Source organism: Dasypus novemcinctus, chromosome 10 (assembly GCF_030445035.2).
Source record: "Dasypus novemcinctus isolate mDasNov1 chromosome 10, mDasNov1.1.hap2, whole genome shotgun sequence".
NCBI lineage: Eukaryota > Metazoa > Chordata > Mammalia > Cingulata > Dasypodidae > Dasypus > Dasypus novemcinctus.
Genome location: NC_080682.1, coordinates 90,557,192 through 90,582,377, shown reverse-complemented (window position 1 = coordinate 90,582,377; position 25,186 = coordinate 90,557,192). Strand labels below are relative to the sequence as shown.

The 25,186-nt window shown below is 55.5% G+C and overlaps 2 protein-coding genes across 2 annotated transcripts in view; both read right to left on the bottom strand.

Annotated features, from left to right (window-relative positions):
* Window positions 1-329: 329 nt before the first annotated feature.
* Window positions 330-7,133, bottom strand: TPP1 (tripeptidyl peptidase 1). The gene is made up of 13 exons (XM_004466927.3): window positions 7,053-7,133; window positions 6,878-6,949; window positions 6,479-6,618; window positions 5,209-5,359; window positions 4,871-4,998; window positions 4,539-4,717; window positions 4,183-4,381; window positions 3,835-4,023; window positions 3,541-3,610; window positions 2,979-3,099; window positions 2,723-2,881; window positions 2,421-2,546; window positions 330-2,243 (listed from the first exon to the last, which is right to left on the bottom strand). Exons 1-13 carry the CDS (start codon window positions 7,103-7,105, stop codon window positions 2,103-2,105), a joined length of 1,728 nt encoding a protein of 575 aa, XP_004466984.2. The 5' UTR covers window positions 7,106-7,133; the 3' UTR covers window positions 330-2,102.
* Window positions 7,134-7,895: 762 nt separating this feature from the next.
* DCHS1 (dachsous cadherin-related 1) overlaps window positions 7,896-25,186 on the bottom strand; it is a 36,634-nt gene continuing 19,343 nt past the window's right edge. Inside the window, exons 3-21 of the mRNA XM_058305809.2 lie at window positions 20,510-20,698; window positions 20,182-20,413; window positions 19,820-20,056; window positions 18,493-19,518; window positions 18,078-18,271; window positions 17,794-17,890; window positions 17,536-17,693; window positions 16,473-17,343; window positions 16,150-16,389; window positions 15,932-16,057; window positions 15,095-15,304; window positions 13,303-14,181; window positions 13,064-13,177; window positions 12,686-12,897; window positions 12,443-12,597; window positions 12,150-12,280; window positions 11,749-12,032; window positions 11,286-11,424; window positions 7,896-10,973 (exon numbers count right to left, since the gene is read on the bottom strand). Coding sequence (XP_058161792.1) covers window positions 8,362-10,973; window positions 11,286-11,424; window positions 11,749-12,032; window positions 12,150-12,280; window positions 12,443-12,597; window positions 12,686-12,897; window positions 13,064-13,177; window positions 13,303-14,181; window positions 15,095-15,304; window positions 15,932-16,057; window positions 16,150-16,389; window positions 16,473-17,343; window positions 17,536-17,693; window positions 17,794-17,890; window positions 18,078-18,271; window positions 18,493-19,518; window positions 19,820-20,056; window positions 20,182-20,413; window positions 20,510-20,698 — 8,106 coding nt within the window. The 3' untranslated portion in view covers window positions 7,896-8,361. The remainder of the gene's footprint in view (window positions 10,974-11,285; window positions 11,425-11,748; window positions 12,033-12,149; window positions 12,281-12,442; window positions 12,598-12,685; window positions 12,898-13,063; window positions 13,178-13,302; window positions 14,182-15,094; window positions 15,305-15,931; window positions 16,058-16,149; window positions 16,390-16,472; window positions 17,344-17,535; window positions 17,694-17,793; window positions 17,891-18,077; window positions 18,272-18,492; window positions 19,519-19,819; window positions 20,057-20,181; window positions 20,414-20,509; window positions 20,699-25,186) is intronic.

Here is a 25,186-nt window from a genome sequence, read left to right as displayed (position 1 = left end):
GTCCGGGGCTCTGCGCTGCTGCAGTGGGGACACCCCATTCAAATGACGGTCAATGACCTTGCTTCGGCAGACACCCTCGTCCACGGGTTGTCTAACGGTCCGCTTCCCCTCTAGTTCCCTCAGTCAGCTTTTAAAGATCGTAGTGGAACAACAACAACAAATAGATCGTAGTGGAGTGGGAAAGCACCCGTGCGCCCTCCACCGCCAAATGCCCAGAGAGGTGCGGGAAGCGGGAGGGGGGCACACAATGCTCCTGTAGATGGGGAGAAAGGTATTTCAGCTTTGAGCAAAAAAGTATATGCAAAATCAAGGGGAGTGAAAGCTTAGGGTTTTCAATTCACCAAGCATTTATTGAATTTCTATTTGCCAATCCCTGAGCTACAGCCTGGGAATGTAGCCTTAAAATTGTAGTCCTCTAGGCACCGACGGTCTAGGGAAGGGAGAGAAGTAAACCGGAAATTTCAATACTCCGTGGTCATTACAATATTAGAGGTAGGCACAGGGCGTACAGTGCAAAGGACAAAGAGAAATATTTGCTGCCTACTCCATTGTCCGGGCACTTATCAACATTCTTTCATTTTGCTATTCCCTGGGTATTCTGAGAGGCAGATGAGGAAACATTCTCAGGGAGATAAAAGTATTTGCCCAAGGCCCTCAGAAAGTGCATATCAGAACGGAGAATCAAACAAGGTTGATGGCAAGTCTAGAAATTTTCTTCTTATACTAAATTCATCTAATTGAACCTCAGGGAACCGAAAAATTTCGTAAGAGTTGACTTCTGAGTGTTATGTCTTGAAAGAATCCTGGAAATTAACCAGGCAAAGGAGTCAGGAGTAAGAAAGAACAGCTTGAGCAAAGGTTAGGGGCAGTGGGTTTGTTGTGCAAGGGGATGATAAACAATTTGTTCTTCAGGCACAAATAGAAAGGAACGGACCAGGTCTTGTGAGCCATGATAAAGAGCCTGAACTTTATCCAGTCGTCTTTGAAGGGTTTTGATCAAGTAAATGACCTGATCAGAAATGCATATTCTCAAAAAAGACAGTTTAGGGAAGGGCAGAAAGTAAGGACACTGTTTTTGCAAGCGCCTCCTATAGGTACAAGGAGAGAGAATGTTTGTAAACTAATGTAGTAGTGGGGATGGAGAGAAGAGGATGAGTTGGGAAATACAACTGGCAGAACTTATGGATTATATAGATATATTTAAGAGGTAAAGTCAGTAGGACTTGTTGATTGAAGGTGGGGGGTGTAACGTAAACAAAATGGGAGTCTAGGATGACTGTTGGTTTCTGGCTTGGTTGGAAAAAGTATAGTAGGAGTCACAACGAAGGAAAAAAAGAAAAGAGGTGGGACAGTTTGGGATTGGCAAGGAGGAAAACGAAGTGTTGAGCATCACATATCTTGTATTTGAGGTATTAGTCACTACTGGATGGAGTCTGACTTAGTGAGATGGTGATGGCTGGGACTCCAGTGATTTGTTCCAGGGATAGAGTGAGAAGGGCAAAACACTAAGGATGGAGGAATGGTGAACATGAGCATTCAATGAGTAAGCAGAAAAAGAGAAGTCCACAATGGAGGAAGACTGGAGTGGTCAGAGGAGACGTTAAGTCCTGGAAGCTAAGGAAGGAGAGGGAATGGGCAACGATGACAGAGAGCCTATAAAGCCATAATGCAAAGATCAAGAAGTATGCACTGGATGAAGCAGCAGGGAGGCCATAGCTTCTCAGTGAGCCCACTGTTGGGGAAGCTAGAGAAAACTATTAAAGCAGAGGTCTCAATGTAGTGGACAGAGGAGTGAACATAAAGTGAAAAAGCGCACGCAGTGTGGACAACCATTTGGAAAAGCCAGGTTGAGAAGAGAAAGAAGAGCTAGGGGTTTCCCCAAAAGCGCTGGTTATAGCATCTTGCATGGGAACCTGAGGCAGGAGTAGAGAGACCTAAGTATGATGAAGCAGCATAGGTTTGGGGATCAAGTCAAGCTCACAGCATTACAAGGTTAGGGAGATAAGCTGTCTGCAGCAGTCAACAGTTGAGGGTTCAGCAGGGTTTCCAGCAGGGCAGAATAAGGGGGACTGGTGCAGGGCAAGGGACAGGCCAGAAAATAGTCAAGGGTTGAGTAATGCCTTCAACAGAGCTGGGAAGTTGGGTGTTCCCCAGCCTGTCACAGGATCCCAACCAGGACCAGCACAGAAGCCCTCACCCTGCACTTCTTCATTCAGACAGGATGCATGACAGCCGTGGGTCACCTAGGGAGGAAGTGGGTATCAGTTCCGGCCCTGCTGGTTCCAGTACTGCCAGATTGTACATCCTCACCCTGTACTCAGAGCCCTGAGGCTCCCCTACCCCATCAGAACTTCCCCCATATTCATCTTAACATTCCCCATACTGGTATGAAAGCATACACCAATCCCTACCACACTCACATCAAAGAGTCCTGCCCCACGCTGTTGGTAAAGCCTTGGGTTGAGAAAGCCGAGAGGGGGGCGGCCATTGAGTATTCTGTGCTCATTTACCAGGGACAGGAGCCCTCCAAACACTGGAGTAGAGGCCTGCAAAGGTGAGGATGCAAGTAGAGGTCAGATGTTGAGAAAAACTGAACTTATTAGGAGGGATGTCTGAAAGAATCAGAGGTCTCTAAGAAGTCAGGGGTTCTGGGTACAAGGTCTTGGGGATATGAGATGAGGATAGTTCCTGAGTGGGGGTTTAGAGCCAGGCTGATTCTCACCGAGGTGCCAGATATCCATGGAATGGGCACTCTATTGCTGACCACCCAGTACCCATCAGAGAGTGCAGCCACATCTGGGTAGGCACGGCCACTGGCATTGAAGTAGCTGGATGGTGGCAGATGGGGGCTGGAGCTCAGGAACTGGGCTACTGCTTCCTCCTAAATGGCATTGTTGAGTAAATATTGGTCTGTCCATTAGTCTGTTGAAATGAGGATCTCCACCCCACTTCCCCATTCCCCCAAGCATAACACATACCTGATATGAAGGCTGTGGGAAGACATTGCTGAAGCCACCACCACTGATATAGTCAACAATCTCATTTGTGACAAAGAAGGGTTTCTGGAAGGATGTGCCTCCTACTGTGGTGACATAGGGGCTGAGGGCAGAAGACAGCACTCAGATCACAGGGAACCCAAGGAAACCTTCAAGATGTATGAGGATGGATGGGTATAGTCTAGGTCTTGCTGGAGGGACTGGACTCCATGGGGAAGCATGTACCTGGGAGTGTCTGAGAGGTTTTGAGCCCTCAAGTCATGGCCTGAGGTGATTGGCCATGCTTTTCTCTACAGAACATATGCCAAATCTTCCACTAACTGTCTGGGGACTGGAAGTAGCAACACTAGAAGTTATGTCCCACTCAAGTGATGTGGGGCCTCAAACCTACAGGAAGAAGAGAGGGGACTATAGCAACTAGGGCAGGTAAAGCTGATGGCTGAACAATAGGAGGGCCTGGTGGGGTCAAGGCAAAGATTCCAGATCATGAAGTCCCAGGTGAAAGACTGGTGGTCACAGGTAAGCGGTAGGCTGGGGTGCTTACCTGGAGGCAGGGAAGCTGGGACGGAACCGGTGTCTTCCAGACACAGACCAACACCCAGCACCACTGTCACCTGGGAGAGAGACCAAGTTTCACACTTGGACCTTGGTTTGTGGGTTCAGAAATCAGAGTGGGAATTCAGGTGTCAGTCATTGCTACAGGAGCTCAGAGTTCAGAGACCAGGCCACAGTCCTACTGAGTTCCAATTATGAGCCTGAGATCAGGCTCAGGGGCCACTGTGAGGTCAAAGTTCCCAGGTTGGATGGGTGGGGATCTAAGGTTACAATAGGTGGTAACCTGAGGCAAAGAGCAGGGTGAGACCCCGAGAAGCAGCCTTCATGAACTCGCTGTTGACCCGCTGGATGTAGGCGCTGCTGAGGGAGTCCTCGTCGTCCCCATAGCTCACGGTGTGCACCTGTGGCAGGGCTGACTCATTACTGAGCAGCAGGAGCCACTGTAGGAAGGGCTCTTGTGCCTCATGCCGGCCTGGATTTATGGGGGGAGGGGGAGGAGCGGTCAGGCAGAGAGGACAAAGGTAGTCATGTGGGGGTTGTCGGGATCTCCAGTTCATGGGAGTCCCTCAAGGCAGCTGGGATCAACACCCTCTCCACCCTCTTCCCCACCAACCAGTCCCCTTGGCAGTACCAGGGCTACTATAGACCCAGGTGGAGATGTTGGCACCAGCACTCATCAGGTACTCCACATCTAGACTGGCCTCAATACCAGCCCTGCCTCGGCCCTGTTTTCCGACCACACGGGCTACTGATGTCTGGTGTGCAAAGCTTCTACCAAAGAGGCGCATGAACTCAGTCAGGTCTGCTTCATGGAAGTACTGCTCCAGGAACTGGAGAAGGAATCAGAGCCGTGGTCATGGGTCAGGGGACACAGGACTGGGAATAAGAGCCCAGGGGTTAGAGTCAGAGGGCTAGCCCCAGGGTGGTAAGCCACCATGGGCACCTTGGGGAAGTAGTGAGGACCCTGGGGCTGTCTGCATGGCTCACCTGGGCACAGGCCTGGCTGTTGTTGGTGGTACCAGAGCCTACATCTTGGGCCGTCAAGTTGTATCGCTGACGGACCACGGATGGGGTCACCCCCAGATGCAGGCCCACAGTTCCTGCCACCTGTGGCTCAGGGCGCTGCTTCAGGGATGATATAGGGGGAAAGCGGTGCAGCCCCCCCACTGTGGGGAGGGGCCAGGCGTGAGGAAGAGATCTCATAGAAGCCAAGCCCCACTTTACCACTAACCCCTCCACACCCCCCATCCCCAAGGCCTCTAAATTTGTCACCCCTGGCCCTGCATGCCCCAACCCCCAGCAAACCCACTGGGTGTTACCAAAGTCCACATGGGGTGCCAATGCCTGTGGGAGCTGGTAGGGATGTGGAGACCTCAAAACGTAGGTGTCTGTAGGTCCCCCCACATAGCGATGAAACTCAGCCCCAGAAAGCAGCAGCTCTGCCTGTCTGTAGGCCAGAGATGGGAGAACAGAGGTCAGAAAGCACAGAACAGAGCAAGGAACCTGTCTGAGCTTCACACCAGACATCTCACCATGCGCAAGGCAGCTTTCAGCCCCAAGCACCCAGCAAGCACTCTGCTCCCTCCCATTGGGGTAATTAGTCTCTCCTGATGAGATGACTGGTACCTGCCACCGTGGGGCAATCAGTCCCTCTCACCGGATGCTCAGCGAGCAAGTCAGAAAGTCCTGTGTGGTCACTGAATGACAGTTCCAGGCTCCAGCTGCCATGAGCCATTTTTGGACTGTGTGGCGGGTGAGTGGTGATGGCTGGACCAGCTCAGCTACATCCTCTAGGCTCAGGTATTTTCCTGTAGGAATTCAGAAGTGGCTCTTCCCTTCATCCATTGCTTTACCATTGCATCTTTTAACCCCAACCCGGAGACATCAGAGCCTGGAGCCTGAAGTAGGAATCTTCCAGCAAAGAAAGAGGAGGAGGACTGTGCAGGTACAGAGTATATTTGGGGAACAGGGGAAGAAGGGGATGGACGTGAATTGCTATGGCCCAGACATGGATTTTACCCTAAAGTCCAGTAGGTTGCAAATGCTGCACCATAGTATGCATTACCATGATAGTGTATGTGTCTGTGTGTTTGAGGTTAATAAATTGCAAGTTTCCATTTTAAGTTTATCTTCAATAAAATTTTCCAAAACTTTTGGAGTCAGCTCTAAGATGATACTTAATTTAGCTCAAATCTTCATGGTGGTTGATTTTAAGCTTAACATGATGGTGAGGCTGAAATCTGCTGCCCTTCTCCCACAGTTGTGAAGTGCTTTAAGCAGGGGAAGGACACAATTCAGCTTGACCATTGGGGAGATTGTTTTGGAGCAGAGTGGGGAGAGGGGTGGAGTGCAGGAGGCCCCAGACAGGGGACTGGGCAGTAGCCCAGGTGACAGATAAACAGCCGAGTTGGTGGCAACAGGAGCGCCACCAACCCTTGTTCCCCAAGGGGGATGTAGAGAAGTGGACTAATGTAAGGCTTTTTAGGTGCTGGAACTGGCAGCCTTCATGTTTGAATAGAGGAGGGAATGGAGGTGGAGTGGGGGAGAGGAATTTGAGCTGGTGAGCTCCTATATGCAGGAGATGCTATGCCCCCATTTGTCTGGTAGCTGGTAAGAGGTAGAGTCAGAATTTGAAGCCAGATTTGATCACAAAGCTTGTGCTCTCAACCACATTCAGTGTTTGGGTCTCTAGCCCGAGGAACGCAGGTGGAAAAGTTTGGGGCAAAGTTAGTTCTGGACCTGTAAATTCCAGTTCACTCTTCCATCAGCAACTCTTCAATGACGGCCACTGCCATTCATCTGCCCTGTATTACCCCCTTGAGAGGTACTGAGAGCATGACCTCAGTGTGATCTGCACCATCCCATTCCCAGCCCAGTCCTGTGCCCCTTACCACACCCCACATCCCACCCCCAGACCCGGCAGGCACCGTAGCGAGGAGAGGCAGGGTCCGACACAGCCTGCACCAGCTCGGAGAGTCTCTCCAGGTTCTGCTGTCTCAGGGCAAAAGTGAGACTCAGATCTTCCTCAGGGTCCGCGCGGCCCAGGGACACCCAGCCTGGGGGCACTCTGCAGGGCCAGGGGTCAAGGACATGGCCTTGGTTAGGGCAGGGATGGTAAAGTTCGAGAGTAGGGACCGAGCCCTTGGGTAGTATCTCAGGAGGAGAAAAGGATCACAAGAGGTAAGTGGTGGTGGACTGAGCCAGAGTAGTTAGGGCTGAGGCAACAGAGTGACCAGGAGCTGGTAAGGGCATTAGGGAGGCAGGGACCAGGACGGTGGGCACAAGACAAGGCATGGGGCAGGGGAGGTCAGTGCTAAGTCACTCACGTCCATTGCTGGTCAGGCTCCGGGCTGTAACTGCACTTCCCAGTGATGATGAGGGCAAGGAGCCCGAGAAGGCTGCAGGGGCGGCAGGTGGGTTTTAGCAGGAACTGGGCTGTCACGTGTTCCCACCCCTCAACATACACTCCTGATCCCCTCCTCTGGGCCCCTAATTTCTCACCAGGCTCGGAGCCCCATTCCGTCTTTCTGCAGCTCTGCTGTCACGTGACACATCACGTGAGCCCGCTATTCGGCCGCCAGCTCTCGACTGGCTCCTCCCTCGGATGGGTGGTCCTGAATTCTGGAGAAAGCCTGGGAGGGGGTGGCCTTTCGGATGCTTCCTCTTTGGCTTGTTAGGCCTTAGATAAGCCCGGAGTTCCCCCTCCTCCTTACTGGGGCACCGTAAAAAGAAGCTCCACAAAGTGTGCAGAGTGGTTAAGTGTGTGTGCTCTGGAGGCCTACAGTTTTGGATTCTTCCTAGCTGTGTGATAGCAGGAAGTAACTTAACCTCACTGAGCCTAGGTCTCTTCACTTACAGTATGGAGATTATCATATTAAAACCGATCTGCCTCCTAGGATTGCTGTGAAAATCCACACTGAGAAAAAGCAGGCAAATTGCTCAGCGGAGAGCCTGATGTGACAAAGGCTCAACAAATGTGAGCTCTAATTAGGGTACAGGTATATAGCAACCCCAAGAAAAACCACTTGGCTGCTCTTGGACTGTGCCCACTCCCTTGAAAGCCCTCAGACCTGGAGCTGATGGTCCCCAAGGTCCCTGCCACCCAACTGATTCCTGGCTGCCACTGAGGTCTCAGGTCTCCTGCCCACCGCAGGGGAAAGGCTGCCTGGACAGAAGTATGGTCAGTCCCAGGCCAGGCTCCGGAGTGCCCAGTACCATCCTCACACCAGATACCCTACCCTGTCCACCACCCCGTGCCTTCTGAGGTGCCACAATGTTGTGCTAGGTGACTTCCAATCATCCCCCACCCCGTATGGCCCCCACAGAGTAGAGCCAGAGGCTGGGTACAAACTGCAGTTTATTAAGGCTCCAGAGTGAGAATTGGCACTTGGTTCTGGGCAGGGGCAGGGGCGTTGTGGGACCCAAAGGAGGTGGGTCCAAACAGGTTGAAGGGATCTCCCCCACCCCCTAACCCCCAATAAATAAAGTCTCAGCTCCACCCTAGGGCTCTGGCACAGGGCAGGAAGCCCTCACTGAGAACCCAGGGCTCCTACCTCCCTCCTATTCCCCGCCCCGCTGACCTGGCCCCAGGTGAGTGCCCCAGCAGGGCCTCTGTGGTACTGGTGCTGAGGGGCTGCAGAGCGATGTGGGACCTGCCCCCACTCGAGGAGTTTGGGGTGGGGAGCTGGGGCCTGGGGGCGGCCTCCCCTGTGGCCGATCATGGTCCAAGGCTGCCCAGGGCAGGCTCAGAGTGGGGCCTGCATTGGGGATACTGTACGCATCCCAGGTCGGGGCCCAGCCTGGGCCACAGCTAGATGTGCAGCTCCGTGTCCTCGGCCGGCTCCAGGCTGGACTCTGTGCTGAGTGCCGAGGCTGAGGGGCCCTGAGCCACCCCAAATGGCGAGACAACAGGTGAGCGGGCAGCCAGCGGAGACAGCGAGGGTGAGAAGCTGGGGGACATGGCAGCCGAGGACAGGGAGCCTTCGTGGCTGATGGGGGAGCGGTGAGAGGTTGGTGGAAAGATGGCCCGGGCTGCAGCTGTGCTGGCTGGCTTGGGGGGCACAGACTTGGCTCCTGGGTGGGCCACAGCAGTGATGAGGGGCGGTGGGTCAATACGGGGAGCTGGGGGACACGGCCGAGCTTCATCCTTGAGCCGAGCAATCTCTGTGAAGACGCTGGCTAGTGGCTGGAACTGGGGACACCAGCTCAGCAGGTAGTCCCAGTTATAGCTGCCACGGAGCTCTTCCTCACCAGCTACAATGGCCGTCAGCGCACCCGCCACACAGGGTTTGCCATCTGCTGGGAAGCCATAGTCCCCAGTGGGTGCAGGGCTCAGGCCACAGCCCCCCAGGAATGCTGTGGTGGTGGCCGGGGGTCCCTCTTCTCGGTATAGAGTGGCTCCTGCACCTGGCAGTAGCAGCCCTGCCTTGCGGCCCTTATACCAGGTGTCAGGGGCAGGTGGCTCACAGGAGGTGTCACTCAGTCCGTCTGCATCCTGCTGGATGCCTGAATCGGGGCCCCGGGCAGCCAGGGAGGAGGCCACACTGGCCACACGGGGGAACTCATTGATCATGCGGATCTCGTCGTCCTCTGCAGCCTCTGCTGAGCCTCGGCCGCTCGAGTGTGAAGGGTCCAGGGAGCCACCACGGGGGTAGGGTCCCCCAGCTCCTGGCCCACCATAGCTGGGCAGAGTCTGGTGATACAAGTGCTCTGAAGGCGGTGGGCTGGGTGGCTCCCGGCCCAGCTTCTGGAGAGAACCACTGGCCAGGGGCGCTGACTGCGACATCGGGCCAGGAGCTGCCTCGGCCTTGCGGCTCCGTGCTCGCACCAGCCCCAGGACCAGAGCTGCCAGGGCAAGCACCACCACAACCCCCAGGGAGGCCGCCACAGCCCCCACCAAGAGCAGGTTGAGGTCAGGTGCCAGGCCCAGGGCAGTGTGGGTGATATCCACAGTCACGGGTACCGTGGCACTCCGGGAACCAGGCAGCGGGCCCCGTGCCACCACCTCCAGCCTCAACTCCCGCGGCGCCTCACGCCGGGTGCGGACCCCTGCCCCAGAGGTGCCTGTCCCGCTGCCTGGTGCCCGGCTGTCCACCCGCAGGTACAGGGCACCTGTAGTCTGGTTGATGCCAAAATAAGGGGAAGAGGAGGCAAGGGAATAGAGCACCAGGCCATCAGCACCTCCATCCTCGTCTGTCGCCTGCACATGACCCAAGCTGTGGCCACGCCGGGCTCCTTCCGGCACTTGGAAGTGGAAGGCCGGAGCCAGGAACACGGGGTCATATTCATCTTCACCAGTCACCAGCACTGACACAGTGACCGAGGCTGAGAGATTCCCAGCATCAGCAGCGCCCACCAGCAGCCGGAAGCTTCCTGTGTGCTCGTAGTCAAAGGGCACTCGTGCCCGCAACTCCCCTGTTGAGCTGTTGAGCGCAAAAGCCTCTCGGCCATCCGTCCCTGGCCCCGCCTCCAGTAGGCTGTAGCGGAGCCTCCCGAAAGCCCCAGCGTCTCCATCAACTGCGTGCAGAGTGGTGACAAGAGTACCTGGGGGCTGGTTCTCGGCCAGGCTGGTGCTGAGCAAGCTCAGCGGGAAGGCTGGGCCATGGTCGTTCACGTCCTGGACCTCGATCATCACGGGTGCCAGAGCAAAGTGTGCCCCGGCAGGGTCGGCAGCCTGCACTACCAGCTGGTGCCGGGCCTGGGTCTCACAGTCAAGGGGCTGGGCCAGTCGCAAGGCACCCGAGCTCTCATCCAGCTCAAAGAGCCCCAAAGGGTCCCCCGAGCTGAGGGTGAAGTGCACGAGGCCGTGAGGGCCGGGATCAGCGTCGGAGGCCTCCACGTGCAGCAGCTCGGCTCCAATGGGTGTATCCTCGGGTACCGCCACACGGTAGGACGCTCGGGTGAAGACGGGTGGGTTGTCGTTGACATCCAGCACGGTGACGGTGACCGGAACGGCAGAGCTGCGGGGTGGCTGTCCCCGGTCAGCTGCAGCCACGGTTAGGTTGTATTGGGTCATGCTCTCGAAGTCCAGCGGCTCAAGGAGCACCAGGCAGCCCAGTGCCTGGGGACCTGGTCCGCCCCCCTCCCCGGCCTCAGCCAGCCGGGGCTCCAGCTGGAAGACTCTGCCCCGGTTGCCGCTGACGAGCCTGTAGTCCACAGCGGCATGGGTGCGGCTCCGGTCTGCATCTGTAGCTTCCAGGGTGAGCAGGGTGGAGCCAGGGGGCAGGTCCTCAGTCACGGCCACACGGTAGTGTGGCAGAGTGAAGCTTGGGGCGTGGTCATTCTGGTCCTGCAACTGCACGTGCACCATGGCTCGTGCTGCCCGGCCTGGCACCCCATGGTCTCGTGCTTCCAGCACTATGTCCACCATCCCTGGCCCCTGGTGGCCCAAGTCCACTGTTCCCACTGTTGTGAACAAGGTCCCTAAGATGAGAAGGGGATGGAAAGAAAGGCATTCAGCAGATGCTGTGAGGGGCAGGGTGGGACCCTTCAGGATTTAGGAAATGGCCTGAGGTCAGACCCTGGGGGCGGCTGGGAGATCATGGAATGGCACCCAGGACTCAAAGCTCAGGGAGCAACTTCTAGACACGCAGTCAGGAGAAGGCCAACCATAGAGTCAGCGGGAAGAGATACAGGAGATAAAGAATTTGGGCAACAAGTTCTAGGGAAGAGGTTAGAGTATGGCCCAACACAGTAAAAAAAATAAATAAGGGTCAGATCCCTGGAAAGACGCACCGTTGTTGGGATCAACACTGAAGCCCTCAGCTGGGGAGGCCAGGTGGTAGGAGATGTGACCATTGGCACCTGAGTCCCGGTCAGTGGCAGAGACGGAGAGAATGGCACTGCCTGGGGGTGTGTGCTCAAGCAGAGTTACCTGGGGTGTGAGGAAAAGTGTTCATTGGCAAGCTGACCAGGTGCCTACTATGTTTGGGGCTTGTTTCCAGGAGGCCCATTAGGCATCCAGCTTGAAGTCCACACCTCAGTAATTTGAGAACTGCCCACGTTCCCCTGTTTCTGGGCCCAGGATGCAGATCCTAGATGCAGTTTGCAGGGTTTAGTGAGCCGGTCTGAGAGGGGACTGTCCCATCCCCAGGCTAACCCCAACGTCCAGCCCGCCCCAGCTGCCTCTAGCCTGGTCCTTTCCATCCAGTGTGAACAACCCAGGCCCAGGGGTGGTGGTGCCCAGAGACGACAGTACCTGGTAGAGGCTCTGGGAGAAGGCAGGTGCATTATCATTGGCATCCTCCACGAGCACAGTGAGGTTAGCACGACCCTCATGAGGCCCGTCGTGCGCCAGGAGCTGCAGGTGGTAGTGGTCACGCTGCTCGAAGTCTAGGGGGTGCATGAGGGAGATCCGACCCCCATAGCGACCAACACTGAAGGGATCCTGGGGCCCGGAGGGACTCAGCACGTACCACAGCACCGGTCCTGAGTCGACATCATTCCCTGTTACCTGTGCAATCTCAGAGCCCAATAGTGCGTCTGCAACACACAGGGTGAGCATGGTTGGTGTGGTCCGAGGTGCCCCTGGAGCCCCCTGGGTAGGGGAACGGTGGCTTCCTGCCACTCTCTGTACCTCTCACCTTACCCAGCCCTCACCTTCTGGCACTCGGAGCTCCCAGGGCTGGGGGATGGTGGGGCGATTGTCATTGGTGTCGATGACCATCACCGTCAGGGTAGCTGAGCCCACCAGGGCTGGGCTTCCTCTGTCTGTGGCCATCAGCACTAGCCTAAGCACAGAGTACAATCAGGGTGTGGGGCCCAGAGAGAAGGGGGAGACCTGGGCAGGCCTGGGGGGGACTCACGACCGAGCTTGGTGCCAGGGGACCCAGGGCAGGGCTTAGAACTGGACAGACCCAGAGGGGGTCTTGGGCACTGACTGGGGGCCTCACCGTGTTTCGGCCCAGATCTCACGGTCCAGGATGGCTGTGGTAGTGATAGTGCCTGTGGCTGGGTCTACATGGAACAATCCCCGTGCTGGCTGGGATGCAGCCAGACTGTAGGAGATCTGTCCACCTGAGCCTTGGTCCAGGTCATCGGCCTCCACCTGGAGAGGGCAGGAGGCTGCTAGGCACTGGACTGGCTGCAGACAGGTCCAGCTGGCCCTGTTCCCATCCTCCCATCACACTGCACACCTGCAGCAGGGGCCCCTCCAACGGCCGGGACTCAGGCAGGAAGGCCACGTAGTGGGGCCGCAGGAAGCGGGGAGCATTATCATTGGTGTCCTGCAGGGTGAGGGTCAGCACTGAGAAGGCAAAGGTTCCTCCACTCTCTGCCTGTAACACCAGTCGCAGCCGTGGGTTCACCTCGAAGTCCAGCCCCTCAGCTGAGCGAACTGAGATGGCACCTGGGGGGCAGCGGAAAGCAGTTTGCTTGCCCTACACTCTACAGCCTCCCTCTTTGAGGCCCTTCATTCAAGGCAGCCCCTCCCCCATCACAGTCTCCTCTGGTCCAAAGAACCTGCTCCCCTAGCAGGCTGTTTCCTCCACAAGCCTCTTGCTCCTGTCCCTTACCTGTACTAGGCTGGATAGAGAACGTTCCTTTCTCATTCCCACTGAGAATGCTGTAGGTGATCGGTCCATTAGAGCCCCCTGCATGGACAGCCTTGGGAGAGACAACAGGAGTTCCTGCAGAGAGAATGGTAAGGGTTGGACTGTAAGCCCTGGACTGGGGAGCTTGGGGACATTTTCAGTGAGTTAGCCCCAGCCCATCCAGGGACACAAAGCACAGAGAGAAATGACTGGAGACCCACCTGGGGGTGCATTCTCCCGGAGCATGGCCTCACTACTAGCCCGGGGAAAGCGAGGGCCACGCTCAGGCTCCCCCTGAAGTCCAACAACGACCACGCCAGTGGCGGAGCGAGCTGGCCGGCCAAGGTCGGTGGCCACGATGAAGAGGACACGATCCCGGGGGCTCAGGGCCACAGGGGAGCGGGCCACACGGATTTCACCAGTGTAAGAGTCCACAGTGGTGCCAGGTGGTGGTGTGCCCGCCAGTCTGTATAGGATGGAGGCATTGGCACCAGCATCACGGTCCTCAGCTCTCAGCGTGGCCAGAGCCAGGGTGGGAGTGCCAAGGCTGGGGCCTGGGCGGGGCAGGCGGAGCCGCAGGGGGCTGGCGGGGAAGGTGGGTGCATGGTCGTTGACGTCACGCACCGTGATGGTGATAGGCACTGTGGTGCTCAGTGGCCCAGCAGCTGCACCATCTACTGCATTCACAGAAAAGGTGTAGCTGGGACACTGCTCTCGGTCCAAGGCTGTGGCTGTGCGCAGTTCCCCAGTGCTCGGCTCAAGCAAGAAGGCACCTGCTGCACCCGCACCCAGGTAGTAGGTCACACGGCCATTGGCCCCAGCATCAGGGTCATGAGCCTGTAGCTGCAGAAGCAGGGTCCCTGCAGGCGCATCCTCAGGCACCTCCACGGAGTAGGCTGGCACAGGGAAGGCTGGAGCATGGTCATTGGCGTCCAGCACTGTCACCATCACAAGCAGAGTAGCACTGAGAGCTGGCTGGCCTCCGTCCCGGGCTTCTATCTGCAACTGGAATGCGGGCTCCACCTCCCGGTCTAGTGGCCTCACAGTGCCAAACTCCCCAGAAGCTACATCTAGGACAAAGGCTCTTGACGGGTCGCCATCTGCAGAGAAGGGCAGCCCATGGGGGTGGGTGTGATTTACAGTGAGTAGGAGAGAGGGAGGGAGAGGGAGAGAGAAATTGGGAGAAAAGCAGAGACATAGGAATAGACAAAGAAAAAGATGAAGGAAAAGAGAAACCAGACGGTAAAGAGAGACACTCTGTTTTCAGAGTGTCCCTGAGACGCTTTCAGGGAGTCCATAATTTTAAAGTTATTTTCATAGTAATACTAGGACATTATATGCCCTTTTCACTCTCATTATCTCACAGCTGTGCAATGGAGTTTTCCAGAGGCTACATGGCATGTGATAGTATCATTCAGATGGTTAATGGAATTTGGGCTTATGTCTTCTTGGTGTTTTCTGGAAAAATTCTAGTAGATTTAAAACACAAACATGTTTTTAGAGATTCCCTCAGTGTGTGCTCTTACTGGCTACCTCCAGTTACACTGCTATAATTTCTACAATCTCACTACTGTCTACCTGTTATTCAAAATTCTTAGGTTTCCTTGTGCCTATGCACAAATAAGGCAAGAAGTAGACTTCATTGGCAGATTTTGCAATGATATTATTTTAAAGTTTTCTCAGTTTTAACATCTAACACAATAAATATTGATAAAACCCACATAAACAAAAAAAACATTTGAGAACAATTCCACTACAGGGACAGACACAGAAGTGAGAAAAAGAAAAGAAACAGGAAGGTAAAAACAGAAACACAGAGGGAGATAAAGAGCTGGACAGGCACAGAAAGAGATACCCAGAGACAGACACATGCGTGAAAGAAAAAGGAAGTGGAAGACAGAGAAGGGGGAAAAAAGACCAAGGCATATTGACTGAGGCTGACGTCAAGGAACAGAAAGAGGACAAGAACTGGGCAAACGGGCATGGGGTTAGTGGATGTGGGACAGTTCTCACCCAAGATGCGGTACTGCAGCTGCCCGTTGGCTCCCACATCAGGGTCAGAGGCCCGCAGGGTGGTAAGAGTCTGGGGGTCTTGGCCCTCGGGGACTTCCAGGGAGAGGTGGGTGCTCCCAAAGGTTGGGGCATGGTCGTTCTCATCCTCCACAGCCACCCGCACTGTGACATGGGTCAACAGCGGGGGTGAGCCCCTGTCCTGGGCATACACTGTGAGGAAGCAAAACCAATGAGCCTGCTTCCATCCCACGGGGAAACCCACACTGCGCAGTGTTTACACTCAGTCGCCAGGTGCACACACAACCAGAAAATGTCCATATTTCCATACCCCCAGGCACTTGTGTTAACACGTGTACATATAAACATTCAGAAAATGTTCTCTCCCATTCCCTTTGCCCCATGCTTTGTGCGTGCAGGATGTATCTTGGATTAGTGGTGGTGTGACAGAAAAGACACTAAATGAGGTATCAAAAGATCTAGGTTTGAGTCTCAGCCCTGCCACTTCCAAGCTGTGTTAGCTTGAGTAAGTCACTTAACTTCTCTGATACTCAAAATCCATGTGCTCTTCTGTTAAATGTCTGCAGTATAACCTGAGGGAGTATTAGAGGGGATAGCTGTGACAGGTATCTGAGAGTGTGTGTGGTCACAATGGTGACAGCCTTGAAGTCAGTTCACCTTGCATCCTGCCAAACTCTTTATTCCCCAAAGGGTCCAAAAATATAACAGGAGCTAGACAATAAAAGATGGAAACTTCTAGAAGGTCGTACGTCAGGTGTTTTGCCCATGTAACACGGGGGCTTTCAACTGCTCGCATTCTGTGGTCCTGTCGTCCTGTACCTGTCAGGCTGATTTCCTCCTGCTCCTCCCGATCCAGGGCCCGAAGAGTCGTGAGGACGCCTGTGTCTGGGTCCAGGGAGAAGTTGTCTCCAGAGACACCTCCGTAAGTCACATGCCCGTTGGCCCCTGAGGAAGGGCAGCATAGGGGGAGATCGGAGGCTAAGTATATCTTTGCTAGCCCGGGGCATCCCTCTCTCAGTCCACCTCCCAGGACTTACCCAGGTCTGGGTCAGTTGCCTGCAGAGTGAGCAGAGACGTGCCAGGCGGACTGTTCTCACGCAAGAGGACCCTGTACTCCAGCTGCTGGAAAGCTGGTGCCTCGTCGTTGACGTCGGCGACACTGACAGTCAGCAGCTGCGTGGCCGAGCGCGGCGGGGAACCATGGTCTGAGGCCACCACGGTCAGCACGTGTTCAGCTCGCTGCTCGCGGTCCAACGGCCGCACCAAGGAGAGTGCTCCTAAGCAGGCAGGTTAGAAGGAAACCTCAACACTCCTTCCACATCGGCACTCTCCTTGCCCCTCTCCCAAGCTCAGCTCTCACCAGTGCTCGCGTGTAGCCGGAAGTGGCCGTCCCCGCCAGCTGCCAGGTGATAGGACACGCGTGCGGCCTCGCCCAGGTCCGGGTCCCGGGCTACCACGTGCAGCGCCACCGGCCCGGTGGGCTCATCCTCCGGGAGGCGCACGTGTGAGGGCGAGGCGAAGACCGGCGCGTTATCATTCTCGTCCGTGACGAACACGCGCGCGGAGACGCGTGCCGCGCGGCGGCGGCTGGCGTTGGCGGGCCGGTCGGTGGCTTCCACGAGCAGCAGCAGCGCGGGCGTGGTCTCGCGGTCCAGGCCGCGCGGCGCGCTGAGCGCCCCGGTGCGCGCGTCCAGGCGAAGCGCGGGCACGGGCGGCTCCTGGCGCAGCAGGCGGTAGCGCACGTCGCTGTTGGGACCCGGGCCGTCGGCGTCCGACGCGCGGAAGGTGTACAGCGTGGCGCCAGGCTCGGGGTTCTCCGGCAGCGCCAGCGCCAGCGGGTCGCGCGGGAAGGCGGGCGCATGCTCGTTCTCGTCCTGCACATGCACCTGGACTCGCAGCAGCCGCGCACCTGCGCCGCCCGGCCCCTCGGCGCGCACCGTGAGCGCGCGCCACGCGGGACCCGCCTCGAAGTCCAAGGGCCGCGCCAGGTACAAGCGCCCAGAGGCCGCGTCCAGCGCGAAGGTGCCCTCGGGGTCGGCGCCTCCCACCAGGGTGTAGGTGAGGGCGCCCACTCCCGCTGCCTCTGGCGGAGCCACCGAGCCCAGTAGGGAGCCGGGCCGCAGTCCCTCAGCTGCAGTCACGGTCAGCACAACCGGCACCGGTGCCGGTGCCGCGGAGTCCGGCTCACCGGGATCCGAAGGGGGCTCGGCGGAGCGAACTGAGACAATCACCTGTTGTGGAAGAGGAGGATGGAATCAGGACTCTTGTAAAAGGCCCAAGTCCCCGCGAAGCTGGAACTAGCTGGGGCGGGGGGGGGGGGGGGGGGGGGGGGGGAGGGAGGGAGGGGGGAGGCGGGGGGTTGTTCCACAGCAGCCGTGAAGGGGAAGGAGGCAGGGGGCAGCCTGGAGGAAGGACAGCCGTACCTGCACCAGCAGCTGGAGGCTGGCGCTTCGAGGAGGGCTGCCTTGGTCGTGAGCGCTTAGCGTCAGCACATAGTGGGGCCGCTCTGCTCGGCTCAGGGGTGCTGCCGTGAGCAGCTCCCCGGAGTGAGAGTGCAGGGAGAAGAGCTCTGAGCCAGGACCTAGGGCGGGGCAGAGGAGGGGTGATGGTGAAAGTTCTGGAGCTGGCAGGCCACAGAGGCATGCCATCACCCACCAACTTTCTTCTCTCCATCCCCATACCAGTCAGCGTGTACAGGATGGTCCCGTTCTCCCCTTCATCAGGATCCCTGGCCTGCAGAGTTGTCACCAGTGTTCCTGGAGGCACGCGGTCCGGCACCTGTGGGGACACACCTCACCTAGAGTTGTCTCCTCCTGATCTTGAGACGGCTTGGGATTGAGTCCGGCTCACCTATATGCAGGCACACTCCCTTCTTTGTTCTCACCTCATCCCAGGTTGCACTCCTTCCCACCTACACCTCTAGCTCCATGGGAGCTCTTCTTCAGGGCAGTCCTGCTTCACATACCTGTACGGGCAGGCCACCACCAGCAGCCCCTGAAGCCTGCAGGAAGGTGGGGCTGTTGTCATTGAGGTCGAGCACTGCGATGTGCACGGTGCCTGTGGTGCTGCGGGGTGGGCTTCCCCCGTCCTTCACCTGCACCAGGACCTGGTAGCTGCTCTGCCGCTCGCGGTCCAGGGTTTGGAGTGTGGTCACTTCTCCTGAAAGTGCAGGGTGGAGATCACGTGTGGGAAAGCTAAGGACACAGAGCCTGAGGCCTGCAGGGTATGGCGGAACAAGGGAGGGAACGCTGGGGCTAAACTCCAGGTCCAATCCTGGTCCTCGTGGCTAGGGTCGAGGCTGGGGTGGGGGGTCCTATCTGGGTCTTCACCAATCTGGTGATGAGGCTGTGGGGTCTCAGAATTGGAGTCCCAGGGCTCACCAGTCTGGGGATGGATGCGGAAGGCCTTGCTGTCTTCTGACATCTGTCGCAGGCTGTAGGTCAGACGTCCATTGGGGCCTGGGTCTCGGTCAGTGGCAGTGATGCGGCCCACGCTGGTCCCTGGGGGCTGATTCTCAGCCACGGCCAGGAAGGTGGGTTCCTCAGACAAGCGGGGGCTGTGGTCATTCTGGCTGAGGATGCTGACCCTCACAGTGGCTGTGCCCGTCTGCTGCCCCAGCTCAGCTTTGGACCCAGACACTGCCATTACCTTCAGTGTGTACAACTCCTGGGCCTCGCGGTCCAGCGCTACCCGCACCCACAGCCACCCACTCTGCGGCTCCAGGCCAAAAGGGCTACTAGTCCCATCTGTGGCTAGATGGTAGGTGACAGGACCCCCATCAGGTGCTCGAGCCTGCACTTGCAGGACCTGAGTTCCAGGGGTGGTGCCCGAGGGTAGGTCCACACGGTAGGTAGGGCTGTCAAAGCGCGGAGCCAGGCCATGGGTCCCCAAGTCCTGTACTACCACCCGTAGTCGAAAGTGACTGGTGCGTGGCGGGGAGCCCCCATCCCGGGCCTCCAGCTCCAGGTCATAGGCTGGCCCCCCTGGGGGCCCCAGAGGTCCTACCAGCCGTACATGGCCAGTGGTGGGGTCCACGCTGAAAGTGCCACCACCTCCAGCAAGAAGGGTGAAGGTGACTCGACTGTTGACACCCGAGTCGGGGTCCAGAGCCCGCAGTGTATAGATGGGGGTCCCTGGAGCAGTGCTGGGTGGCAGTGACACTGTGTCTTCAGGTGCAGGGAAGGCAGGGGCGTTGTCATTCACATCATCCAGCAGCACACGCACCCGAGCCACGGTGAATGCTGGGGGTGCTCCACTGCCTGCCCGCACCTCCAGCTCCAGCACTGGTCCCAGCAGCTCCCGGTCCAGAGGACGAAGTGTTTGTAACAGTCCTGAGGCCCCATCGAGGGAGAAGAGTCCCCGGGGATCCCCGCCTGATAGGGCAAGGGTCACAGGTCCCAAGCGACCTGGGGAGGAGGAGAGAGGGGTCAGGAAAAAGGTAAGGGAGACTTACTGAATCAGGGCCGAGACACTGATCCCAAGAGAGGCTGGGCAGTGCCCACACCTGTGCCTTTCAGAGCCTTAGAGGGAGAGTGTGTGTGCAGCAGTGTGCCTGTACTGTGCCCAAGCAGGTGTTGGTGGTTGCCAGGGCGTTTTGCATTAGGGCTGTCTGTGATGTATTACTCTAGGGTACCATGAGCTGATTGCTTTAGGATGACACTGGGATGTCTGGGTATGACACCAAGTGGGCAGGATGCTAAATGATACCTGGTGGGTTGTGGGCCTGGACTGTGCCCACACTGGTGCCTGGTGTTACATCTTCTGGCACAGAAAAGATGTACTGTTGCTGCTCAAATACAGGTGGTGTGGGGGTTCCAGGCACAATGCTGATGTTGACTCGGGCACTGGGCTCTGCCTGCAGGCCCCCTCCATCCTGGGCCCCAATCTCCAGCTGCACCACAGAGTTGGCCCGCCTGGCCAAAGGCCAGGCCACTGACAAGAGCCCTGGGAGGGGAACAGAAGCAGGCAAATAAGTATAAGGAAACAGCAGAGGATGGGAAGGCTTACATCACTGGGGTGGGAAGGGGTCAGGGGTTGGGGGCAGAACCTGGGACTGGGAGGATCCTCACCTGAATGTTCATCCAAGGCAAAGAGTGGTGGGCTATTGCCAGCCAGGATGTGGTAGGAGAGCCGCCCATGGGCCCCCTGGTCAGGGTCATGGGCATGCACCCTCAGCACAGCTGTGCCCGGGGTACTCTGGGCACTCAGACTGGCAGCATACTCCCGAGGATAAAACTGAGGTGGGTTGTCATTCTCATCTGACACAAACACCTTCACATACACCATGGACTTGAGGCCGCCCTGGTAGGACATGCAGCCACAGGTCAGCTGGGCTTTGTTGTCCCCGAGGAGCACCCTCCGCCAACTCCCTCGCCTGCCCTTGGTCTGCCAACTCACCCCATCCACAGCTGTCACTGTGAAGTCGAAGTTTGAGGGTCCCTGGTCACGGTCCAAGGTCCGGGTTGTACATACATCACCACTGTGGGCATCGATGCGGAACGGGGAAGACCCCGAGGCCCCGAGTCCAGCACCCAAAGAATAAGAGAGGAGGCCAAATGGGCCACTGTCCGCGTCTGTGGCTGTGACCTGGGAAGAGGCTGGGGTGAGAGATGCCCCCTCGTGGCCAGAAAGGCCAAAGACAAGAGGCAATTGGGAGGAGCAGGTGTGATAGCAGCTGGAGCCCAGGGTTTCTGGATGATGGGCACAGCATGGGGACTAGTAGGGCCTGGCCAAAACCTTAGGCCAGACCCTACCATCAAAGGTTAATACGTGAGAGCATGCCCACTCCAGCCCTTTCCCCAAATGTATGTACTGTATGCATGTGGTGGGGGAGGTGGGAGGAAGATACACATCTCAGAGATATTTGGGTGTCAAAGGTCTGCCGTCTCCAGGTGCTGGAAGAAAACTGGCCAACGCTCAAAATATGAGCTTTCTCCACTTCCCACCACCAGATCCACACATCCACCTGCATCTGCACCCACCTATCTGCCCCTTCCTTCCTCTGGAATGGAGCAAACATCTCTCCTGTCAGGGTCAATCCATCTCCAGTGTTCAGGGTCCCATGTCCTCCTTTCTTTTAGGGGACTTCAAACTGTTGAGTAGCCCCTCTCTTCTATAGCTCTGTCCTCTCCCTCTTCATTTAATACACCCCATTACAAAACAGAAAAGCCTCCCTGGGTCTTACCTCCCTTTCCAGTTGATGCCTTATCACTATTCACATTCAAAGCTAAATTTCTCAGCTACATTCATTGACTCCTTCTCTGCATCTCCCAACCCAATAAGCGAAATTGCTTTTGCTAAGGTTGCCAGTGTTTCTCTTTATTAGTAAATCAAAGGTGCATTTTCCAATCCTGGCCCTTTCTTTCTTGGAATATTCTATACTTGATTCTGGGACATCACACTTTTTGGTTTTCTCCTCCTCTACTCAACTTCTTCTGCATCGAAGGCTGCTCCTTGTCATTCCGGGGTCTATGAGGCCCTGCATGATCTGGCCTCTGTCCAACTCTTCAGCCTGATTCCTCACCACTTCCCTCCAAGCACCAGAGGCTCTAGCCATGCTGAACAACTGGCAACTTCTCAAATATATCACACGTTCATGCCTTTGGATCCATTTTGTGCATCCTAATATCTCTACCTGGGATGCCATCCCCACCCCCATCAAGTTTTTGGAGTCCTGCTCTTCCTTCCATCAAACCAGATTAGACAACACCTTCCCTGTGAAGCCTCCCCCGACTCTCTGGTCACGGGTGTGTCCTCTCTCCTCCACCTCCACTAAACCCTGTGCTCGGACACTGACCTGCCTACCCTGTCTTCTAATGTCTGGACTGTGAGAGCAGGGACTGAGCTGTCTTGTCCACTGCACAGGGCCTGACACACAGTGGGAGTTCAGTACATTTTTGTTGAAGGATAACTATGTTAAGTCTGCAAAGGCTGGCCTCTGGTGAGTGTGCCTGCCACTCTGGGGCAAGGCCTGTGTTTTCACTCCTTCCTTCCTTCAACAAACACTACTGAGCACTGGCTCCAATAGCCTCTGTACTAAGGCTGGGCATACAGCCAGGACCAAGATATACCCTTGCTCCCGATGAGCTCCATGTAAAGGCGAGACAGATGCATAAGCAGATACACAGAACAGGGCTGTGACTTCGAATTTCAGGTGGAGCACAGGAAGTCTCAATCATCCTAAGAAAAAACTGTTTCACAGAATTGAGTCGGAAGCAACAGGTGTGATGTTTATTGATTTGATCATTGTACAGTGTGAGCTGACTGATACTGGGATCTGATCACTACGGGGTCTGCTCTGTGGATTTCTGGCTGTGGTGCATGCACTGTTAGCATCCCTTCACCTCCAAAGCCAACCTCCCTGAGGAATGGCATTGGAAGTGAGAGAAGAACTGAAGGCCAGTGGGACAATAGTTCATGGGGTCTCCCCAAAACTAAGAAGAGGGGAAGCCTTTCCTGGTTAATTCCCAGCCACCTCCCAGACTGGTTCAGGAAAAGCTGAAAGATTGGACACAAATGTCAGGGGGCCTCTGCTCATTTCAGAGCCAGGTTTAGCAGAAGACACCATTCTGAGAGCTCCTGAGCCTGGGCCAGGGCCACAGCCAGGTACCCAGTAGTTCTATGCATATGTTGACTGAAAGACAGGCATTCTGATTGCCTTGCCTTATAAGAAAACTCCTTTTAAACATGGTGTGTACATTAAGCCCTCAGGAGTGGGTTAGCTAGTGCTGACTGCTTTAGCATGTGACAAAGTGCTCTTTGTGGAAACCAGGGTCTCAGGGTCATGATATGCTGCAAGAGGAAGCTACAGAATTCCCCTTTCTTAGCCAGAAAATGTTGCTGAGAGAGAAAGCTGGCCAAGGACTTGTGATTGTTGCCCAGGCCCTTGACAAAAGTGATTTGTGCCATTGTTTACCCTCCCGCGAGACACTCAGACCCTGCCACGGCTGAGCCCTGGGAACAGCTCCTTTTCCAACTCTTTGCTGTGGCCATGGGCCCGGATATCCCAGGAGACAAACATCCCCCCTGCATCAATCTAGGCAGGCAGCAGCCCAGCTGCAGCACCATCTCCAGAAGCTGTTAAAGACCTTTGCCCTCTGAGACGCTACAGGAAGAAAGCAATAAATAGTGGTCAGGGGACGTTGTCAGGAAGTGACCCCAAAGGATGCAGAGGCCACTGAATGGAAATGACCAAGGCAGAAGTGAATTTCCTGGCCTGTGTGGACCCTGCTCATAGGTTCTGCTGTAAAAGCACAGTCTCCATTCTCAGCAAGCCCTCAGCCCTGCCTCACAGTCTAACCTTGGTCAGCTCTCTCTCCCACTCTGTCCCAAAGCTATGACAACCTCAACTCTTCCCTAGTTCTTATCTACAAACTCTCAAATTTCTACCAGACCACAAACTTCCTGCATCCTCGCCATCCTGACCCAGGTGTCCCTCCTGCTTTGATTCCTTGACACTACACACTCCAGCTTCTCCTCCCACTGCTTTGTCACGCCCCAGCCTCCCTCAGCCTTCCATTTATTCTACCTGTTCGCACACACTGCTGTTCACCAAACTCTTTCCTTGACCTCTTCTCACCCTCCACTGTCTCTCATCTCCATGATTTCAACCATCATCTCTACTTCTACCCTGGGCCACTCCTCTAAGCTCCAGATTTGTATATCCAGATGCTTGTTCTCTGTGTCTATTTGCTGCGTCTTCTTTGTCCGCTTCTGTTGTTGTCAGTGGAACTGGAGTCTGTGTTTCTTTTTGTTGCATCATCTTGTTGTGTCAGCTCTCCGTGTGTGTGGCGCCATTCCTGGGCAGGTTGCACTTTCTTTCGCACCAGGTGGCTCCCCTACCTGGGGGACACCCCTGCGTGGCAGGGCACTCCTTGCGCGCATCAACACTGCTCATGGGCCAGCTCCACATGGGTCAAGAAGGCCCGGGGTTTGAACTGCGGACTTCCCATGTGGTAGACGGACGCCCTAACCACTGGGCCAAGTCCGCCGCCTCCAAACCTGCTCTTAATGACTCTTCCATCCAACTTCCCTTTTCTTCACCTTCAAACAGGGACTAAGTAATTCCTCATTATCTCCCCTATTTGTCTATTCCTCCTCATCACTGTTACCTAAATCACTGCCCTGATTTACATCCACGTCATCTCTCTCCTGGACTATTTCATCCCCTCCTCACAGGTCTCCAGGCTTCTAGCATCTTTCCCTCCAATCCATTCTCTACACCAGGTTTCTCAACCTCAGCCCTATTGGCATTTTGGACTGGATAACTCTGTTGCGGGGGCTATCCTGTGCCTTTCAGGATGTTTTGCATCATCCCTGGCCTCTACCCACTAGATGCAAGTAGCATCTTGCCACTTGTGACCATCAAAAATTGTCTCTAGACTTTGCCAAATGTCCTTCTGGAAGAAAACTGTCCCTGCTTGAGGACCACTGATCTACACTGACTACCAGAAACATCTTTTAAGAAAACGCATCTGATCATGTTACTCTTCTACTCATAAATCTTCAACTTGCCCTGCAGAAAGAAGTTCAAGATCCTTTACTTGGTTTGGCTCTTCACAGTCTGGCCTACCTGCACTATTCTCATCTCCCACCTCATATCTTAGACTCCATAAATCTGAGCCTCATGTAGGTAGGTCCTCAAATAAGTCAGGCTCTCCTTTTTACTGTGACCTAAAACTTTTTTGAAGACATAATAAAAAAAAAATGATGTTAGATACTGAGGAAGAAATGGAAGAATTGCCTTGCCTCTGTACAAACAGGGCAGCACCTATTATAGTGATGAAGGGCAAAACGTCAAAAAAATGTTATGATTTTTTCATTTTTTAAATATCCCAATTTATTTTTTACTTTATTTTCATTTTTCTAAATTAATATGTATAATCTTTAAACCTATCATTACTATTTCATTTTCCTATTAATTGAATTTGGCAATATATTAGGTTTCATTTTTGGAGAAGTTTTGGATCACAGAGGGGTTCAACTGTGGCAGGGGAAGAGCACTGGTGTGGGGTGTCATTGATGGAGGATGCATGGGTGGGAGGAAGTTCTCCAGGGCATGCATATAGGGTATAT